Source organism: Rattus rattus, chromosome 5 (genome assembly GCF_011064425.1).
Source record: "Rattus rattus isolate New Zealand chromosome 5, Rrattus_CSIRO_v1, whole genome shotgun sequence".
NCBI classification, from domain to species: domain Eukaryota; kingdom Metazoa; phylum Chordata; class Mammalia; order Rodentia; family Muridae; genus Rattus; species Rattus rattus.
The window spans coordinates 50,655,207-50,663,213 of record NC_046158.1 but is presented as its reverse complement, the minus strand read 5'-3'; the positions used below and the strand labels follow the sequence as shown (position 1 = coordinate 50,663,213).

At 41.6% G+C, this 8,007-nt stretch overlaps 1 protein-coding gene and 1 pseudogene across 1 annotated transcript in view; both read left to right on the top strand.

The window, feature by feature from the left end:
• The first annotated feature begins 8 nt into the window (after window positions 1-8).
• Window positions 9-8,007, top strand: part of Cir1 (corepressor interacting with RBPJ, CIR1) — a 30,710-nt gene continuing 22,711 nt past the window's right edge. The window contains exons 1-6 of the mRNA XM_032903496.1: window positions 9-171; window positions 3,256-3,350; window positions 6,569-6,642; window positions 7,261-7,271; window positions 7,361-7,425; window positions 7,752-7,800. Of these exons, the coding sequence (XP_032759387.1) occupies window positions 100-171; window positions 3,256-3,350; window positions 6,569-6,642; window positions 7,261-7,271; window positions 7,361-7,425; window positions 7,752-7,800 (366 nt within the window). The 5' untranslated portion in view covers window positions 9-99. The remainder of the gene's footprint in view (window positions 172-3,255; window positions 3,351-6,568; window positions 6,643-7,260; window positions 7,272-7,360; window positions 7,426-7,751; window positions 7,801-8,007) is intronic.
• On the top strand, window positions 283-2,701 carry LOC116901520 (annotated as a pseudogene).

Below are 8,007 nucleotides of genomic sequence, written 5' to 3'. Positions count from 1 at the left end.
TTCTCTCCCATGCTCGCTTAACAGTTCCGGTGACGCTTCGGGAGTTTGTTTACGTTCCTCACAGACTTAGCAGTTGGCTTCTCTGGCTCAGACTCCAAGATGGGGAAGTCATTCGCCAATTTCATGTGTAAAAAGGACTTTCATCCTGCGTCCAAATCCAACATCAAGAAGGTGAGTAAAGGGATCCGGAGACGGCAGCCATGTGCTGAGCTCCCAGCGAGAGTCATATCTTCTACTTGTCTGAAGCCGTCTCTCCTTCCTCCATGCTAACCCAACAGACCCAAAGATCCCCAAAGTCCGGCCTGTCGGTCAGTGTGGAGACAGCTTGGTAACACTGTCTTCTGCCCATTCAGGGTAGGCTCTGCTCCCCTGGGTCGAGACTCCTGGTTAGCTGAGATCTTCTAAGAGAAATCCTCCACTACTTTCACTATCCATCCGGCAGTGTGGTTTCTGATGGCCGCGTTCAAGTTTAGCGTTTCCAGTAATCACAGGTCAACCAGATGCTGGACAAAAAAGGGTCGTGGCGAGAATTACAGCGGGAAAGAATGGCGACGGAGATCGTCTGGGCTTTGGATTCAGACTAGGATTCCTTAGTTCAGTACAGTTACATGGAGCCCCGAGGCTTCGCACAAAATAGTCAATGAGGTGATCATTAGCCTCCCACCCTATTGATTAAGAATTATCAGTGGCTGTTGCCCTAGTTTGTAAAATTTTTAGGAAGATTAAAGGAGATAGTATGGGAAAATACTAGAAACGCAAAATGAAGACTTAGCATTATGTTATGAAAAGTTCTCAAAAGCATACAAACGTGTGAGAATAAATTACGCTTTAGTTGTTTCCAAACCAGTTGTGGGTCCTGTGTGTTGCCATGCATCTAAAGAATGTATAAGGCCATTTCGTTCATGCTACGGAACCGAAAGCATCTGTGGGAGCAGAGCCATAGGGAAGTGGGTGGGCCTGTCGGAGCTTTAGGATTTGAGCTTGGGCCTGTTGAATCCAGGATCTCAAAATGCATCGTGATTACTGTCCCTTGGACTGTAAGGTTTATGTAGGTAATCTTGGAAACAATGGGAACAAGACTGAATTAGAATGGGCTTTTGGCTATTATGGACCACTGTGAAGGGTGTGGGTTGCTCTAAACCCTCCTGGCTTAGCTTTCCTCGAATTTGAGGATCCCCGAGATGCTGCGGATGCTGTCCACGAGCTATGGAAGAACGCTATGTGGCTGCCACCTAAGAGTGGAACTGTTGAACGGTGAAAAGAGAAGTCGGAATCGAGGCCTGCCTACCTCTTGGGGTCATCGTCCTCGAGATGACTCCCGCAGGAGGAGTCCCCCACCTCTGCACAGATCCCCAAGGAGAATCTTCCTGAAGCCAGAGCAGGTCACTTTCTAGAGATAGGAGAAGAGAAAGGTCTCTGTCTCATGAGAGAAATCACAGGCCGTCTAGATCCTTCTCTAGGTCTTGTAGGCGATCTAGGGCAAATGAAAGGAAATAAAAGACCAGTTTGCAAAGTGGTGTACAGGAAATAACTTCATTTGACAGGAAATATGTACAGGAAATTAAGTTTTGTTTGAAACTTCATAAGCTTGGTGCATTTTTAAGATGTTTCAAATGTGTTTTGTCTCTTGGAACAGTGACACAAAACAATGTAATTTTCTGTGGTTTCAAATGGATCGTATGAGGCATATAATATCAAGAATTATTAGTTTACAATGTTCCCTGAAGTGAGATTGGATTTTCTTTGAATTTTAGTTTTTCATAGACTGAAATAAACCTAGGTTCTGCCCAGTTTTAAGTGTGATGTACTGATGATGTATAAAGCGACTGGCGGGAGTCGACTAAAGCTGTAGTCCCTCTAGCAGCAGAGACAGTGTGGCCCTGCGTGCGGGTCAAATGGTGAGCCGTCTCTAAAAGCTGCTGTGAACGCAGCCCACAGAGAAAGGGTGGGAACCACACTCTGAAGGCTTTCAGAGTGGCTCCTTCCTGGCTGCTGCATGCGATGCAGAGCTGTCTTTATTTGGAAATGTAAAACCAAGACACCAGTGCCCTCTCAGTGTAAGGGTACATCATAGAGCTGAACTTCTCAGTTACTGTGCGAGATTCTTTTTCATGCTGTCATTTGTAATATGTTTGTGAGAATCCTTGGGATTAAAGTTTTGCTTACAAGAAGAAAAAGAATGTATACATTAACATACATCCACGTCAGGGTATCTGGAAGAAATGCCAGCACTGGTTAGCTGCAGGTATAGTTACTTAAGTGTTTAAGTCTTGTTCTGTTTATTTGCACAAACTCCTGATCCCCCCCGAGTCTATTTCTTTACATGTTTTATAGCCTCTCTTTTTGAGGTGGGATCTCAGGCAGTCTAAGCTGGGTTCAAACTTGCTCTCTAAGGAGGATGGCCCTGAACTCCTCATCCTTCTGCCTCCACCTCCCACACAGTGGGATTAAAGGTGGAAGCCAGTGTCCTCAACTTTCCTTTCTCCTAAATCATAAAATAGTTTATAATATGCAAAAGAATCTTTGTGAGCACTTTGATGATGGAATTGTGGGTTTTTTGGTTTTTGGGGGCTTTTATGTTTAACGGACTGTAAGTTCTTGAGCAGTTGAGACTAATGAAATAACTGCATTCTAAAGCTTGAGATACTTAGTAATTTTTCTGTTTTGGTTGGGATTGTTTCAGACAGGGTCTCACTGTGTAGCTCTGGCTGGTCTGAAATACTTACTAGTCCTACCTCAGCCTCTCCAGTTCTGGGATTATGGCATGAACCAACACACCCAGCTAAACACAGTGAAGACAGCTAAAGGGCATGTACATCCCGGAAGAAGCCAGTGAACTGTAACCACAACACACAGGTCAAAGCCACCTGGCTTCTCTTCTAAGTGTCGTGAGCATCCTTTGATTTCAGTGTATTAGGTGTCTTCATTAGGGAAGACGTGAGCTGGAGGCTGTCAAAACTGCTAGTGGCTAAAGCACTTGTTGCACAATTGTAAGGATCAGAGTTTGGATCCCCAGCATCCACTTAAAAGCCAGGTACCTGGTAGCCCTTGGTAGTCCTAGCCTTCACGAGAAGAAGAGGACAGGAGCTCCTCTGTGCAAGCTGGTAGCTGGGTCCAGTGAGAGACCCTGCCTCAGTAAATGAAGGGGAGAGTGACTGAAGATTGTTTTAAACCCTGGATCCCACACTCACACACACAAACTTCTTACTGACTTTGAATCCAATTGTTGAATTATATTTTGTTTCACTAATACAGGTATGGATGGCAGAACAGAAAATATCATATGATAAAAAGAAACAAGAAGAATTAATGCAACAGTACCTTAAAGAACAAGAGTCATATGATAACAGGTAAGTTAGTGTTGCCTGTCATCCTGTAACCACCTCCTTATTTTTAGAATACTCAGTTATGGAGTCAGCCTCACTCCCATAATTATACACTGTCACCTTTTCAACTTGACCTATTCTTCACATAAAATCCACCTTCATTGGACTCATCCAGTCTGAGCAAATCCTAAATGAGGCAGTGCTTGCAGAGATGATAAACACTACATGTCACTACTGAGATGATTAGAATCGTTTCCTCTTTAATACGTTGAAATAAAAGGATACTTGGGACACTCAGAAGCCGGGTATCTTTGACCTGTGCGTTTTGGCCAGAGCCCACCGGCTTGATCCAGGCTAGTTCCTACCTTTTAGCTACTTTCCTTGTGTTTATGCTTGGTTAATTAATTGAGTAGTGGTATTTTGGTTCTGTAGACTATACTCTGAAGAAACCTTTATCTTTGGATCATTTACATTTGAAACGTGAGACATTCATCAGTTTCTGCTAATTGGGTCACACTATTAGCATTGACATAGAGGTGTCTGCTCCATGCTATTTTCATTTGCTTATCTTATGTGCTTGGAGCAGAATTACTGTATCTTAATTCTTGCTTTAGCTTTTTAAGGAGCCACCAAACTTTCCCATACTAACTGCTCTCTCTTACATTTCTGACTATTAATGCAGAACATTTCGTTTTCCTACTTGCTTGTTTGTAGTTTTGCATTTTTCTCTTTTTTTTTCTAATCTTTATTTATTGTCATTGTTATTTTCTTGAGACAGGGTCTCACATAGCCTGAGCTGGGCTTGAACTCCCTGTGTAGCTAAGGATGACCTAAAACTCTAGACTCTCCTGCCTTGAGCTCCCAAGTGCTGGCATGAGCTACTTCCTGTGATGTGTGATACTAGGAAGCAGACACGGGCTCCTGGGTGCCAGGCCAGCACTCTCCCAACTGAGAAATCTCTGCCCATACAGTAATAACCATGCTGATCAGTGTGAAGTGGCAGCTTGCAGTTTTGATTTGTATTTCTCAATTTCCAGTGAAACTAACCTTTTCATGTACTTGATTTAAAAATGTTGAATGGTGTTAAAACAAAATTCGTAATATATTTAAAATACACCTAAATTTTTTAGTTTGTTTAGTGTTTGTAAACCATCACCATATTAACTTTCAAAACATTTTATCATCTGAAAAAGAAATTTTATGTTCATTAGTGGCCGTCTCAGGTAGGGTTTTATTGCTGTGAAGAGACATCCTGAGCAACACAACTCTTCTAGAGGACATTTAGTTGGGGCTGGCTTACAGCTTCAGAGGTTATCATCATGGTGAGGAACATGCAATGTGCAGGCAGACATGGTGCTGGAGAAGGAGCTGTTACTTCTACATCTTGATCAGAGACTTGTGTACCTCGATGGGTGTGTCTTGAGCATCTAAGACCTCCATAGTGACACACTTCCTCCATCAAGGCCACACCTACTCTGACAAGACCACGCCCCCTAATACCTCTGTCACTCCCTATGGCCAAGCATTCAGACCCCAGGCCATTTCCATTAAAACCAGCCCACTTCCCTTTTCCTAATGGGTCCCATTAGTCTTACAAGTAATTACATTTTACTTTCTACTTACAACAGTGTCGTTTTAAATTACAGACACATAAGGCAAATTAGTTTTTTGTGACTGGTTATTTTAATTTTTAAAATACATTTATTTATATGTGTGGGGGAGCATATGAGGACTTTGATCCACATGTGGAAGTCAGAGGACAACTTAGTGAGGAGCAACTCCCTGTCTTCACACTATGTGAGTCCCAGGGATTGAACTCGGGTCAGCAATCCTGGGGGGTGGCAACTTTACCCACTGAGCCACGCATGTTACTGCCCCTGATTGCTTTCCCTTAGCGTGTTTCTGAAGATCATCCACCACTTACATTAAAACAATTCTACGATAAAGATGTATATGTATGTTCTGTTTATTTTTTAACAGTTTTTTTGTAGAATTCAATGGAGAAAGGAGAATCACACACAGTAATGTAGTATACCCTTTGTGGTTACCTTTTCCAGATAAAAAGACATTCCATACTTTAGCTTTTTCTAATACTTGGACTTTAGGAATTTATCTTTAACTCAGCAGAGTCATCCTGTCTTCAGTGGACTTCTTTTCCCAACAGCATGCTCTGCACAAAACCTACATAAGGAGTTTTCAATCACTACCAAAAAATCTAAGAAAGTTGGAGGCATTCGTTGTATTACAGAATTACAGAATTTTATTAAACCTCATCTTTGTTCTCATTAGAGAATCCGGCTCTCGGGCTGTGCAGGTAGGTCAGTTTGTACAGTGTTTGTCAGGCAGGCATCGGGACCTGAGTTCAGATTCCCAGCCCCCACATAAGAAAACAGATGTGTGGGAGGTGCCTCGATCCCAGTTCTCTAGAGGTAGAGACAGGAAGATTCCTGGGGCGTGCTGGTTAACGGTTCTAGTCCAGCCAGTGTGAAGCCCAGGTTTATTGAGAGACCTTGTCTAAAAAGTGAGATGGAGGGCTGGCTAGATGGATCAGGCACGTGCAATCTCTTGAGACCCATATAGAGGAAGAAGCACAGATCTGTCCTTTGACCTTTACATGCATGCAGACATGCTTCTACATACCACACAGAATGACTTAAAAATAAGGTGAATGGTGAATGGTTGAGAACAGCACCCCACCTTAACTTCTGGCCTCCACATGCATGAACATTAGCACACGTGTGCACATGTTCACATACACACACACACACACCACAATTAAAAATACTGTAATAGCTGACCATGGAGGTGTACACCTTTAATTCTGGCAGAAGCAGGTAGATCTATATCTATATGTTCAGTGCCAGCCTGGTCTACAACCTGAGTTTCCAAACAGCCAGAGCTACACAAAGCCAGAAAGAAATTAACTATATTTCTTTTCTTTTTTCTTTTCTTTTTTTTTTTTTAGTAAAGGTTGTGGCACCAAAATATCTGATGGCATGTAGGATTTCGAAACTTTTTCAGCAACAGAGTACATTTTTAAAGAAAATCTTATTAGAATAACTACATCATCTTTTTCTTTTCTTACTGAGAGAACTGGAGGGGGGCTGGAAGCCTCAGGTTGACACAAGTCTCCAGTAAGGTAGCACTGTTCAGGGTTTGTCTTGATTTCTTCAGAGTTCCTTTTGAGATAGTGTGTGGTCATCTTCTTCCTCGACTGAAGCTTTTATCGTTATTTCATTCAGATTGCTTATGGGAGATGAGCGTGTAAAGAACGGCCTGAATTTCATGTATGAAGCCCCGCCAGGAGTTAAAAAAGGTACCTTTCCTTTGCACTTTGATGTAATTGCCTGTAAAGATTTGGAAGAGGAGACAGTATTTTTTTAATTAATTTATTTGTATATTTTATGAATGCGAGTACATTATCACACTCTTCAGATATGCAGAAGAGGGGATCTAATCCCATTACAGGTGGTTACGAGCCACTCTGTGGGTGCTGGAATTTGAACTCAGGACCTCTGGAAGAGCAGTCAGTACTCTTAACCACTGAGTCATTTCTCCAGCCCGAGACAGTATTTTTAAAGGGTATTTGTATTTTTCCATGGCTGTTGCTCTGACAATGTTGTCACAAGCAAAGTAAAATAAAGAGTTTCCAATGTAGTAGCTTATGTCCTTTGGGGGAATGCTCAGTACTGGCAGAGGAACGTTCAGCCCTTTCACAGTGCAAACATATCTGTAGTCCTTATTAAAATACATTTTCAAATGCAAAGTCTATCACTGCCAGTGAAAACATAAAAGCTTAAAAATTAGGAGTTAACATGACTATTCTGAACGATACTTCAATGTTGTATTGTATCCTTCAGTAGTAAGGTAGACTTTTCTGCTGACATTTCTAACTTGCCCTGCTTCCCCCCTGTGCTTTGAATCTGCAATCAAGAAAACAAAGAGGTAAAGTACTTTTCTCTGTTTGAATTGATTTATAGTTGATTGTGATTTTATGGACAGTTGACAGATTTTTTTTTTACTGACTGTGGTAGAAAGAAGAAACGGAAGGAGAGACAGAATACAAGTTCGAATGGCAGAAAGGTGCTCCAAGGGAAAAGTAAGACTGGTTTTTATGGAGAATGCATATGGCTGTCTCCAGTCCTCCTTGCCTCCTGCTTGTTAAGGTTCACTCACCAGAGCAAGTGGCTAATGTGAAAGGGTGTTTTAATGACTTACCTCATGCAAACAGTGTGCTTCATCCAAGCCTGGATTTATGTGCTTGCTCATTCTTTAAAACTACATTATCAGACTTAAAAATTGATGCTGGTTTTTTATTTTATAGTAATAATAGACTTTATAATGTTTAAAAACTAACCTTTTTCGGGTTAACTGATAGAATTTGTTACGTTGTTCTTAGTCATATGTTTGTTTTGTACTTAACAGATACGCTAAAGATGACATGAACATCAGAGATCAGCCCTTTGGTATTCAGGCAAGTAGCACACTTACTCTTTAAGAATAATTTTTATTAGTACATGTATCTTTACATTATTTTCCCCAAAATGTTTGTATTAGAGTTCTCTAAAGAACAAAACTGATAGGATGAGAAATACACACACACACACACACACACATACACACACACACACACACACACACACACACACACACACACACACACACACACACGAGAGAGGAA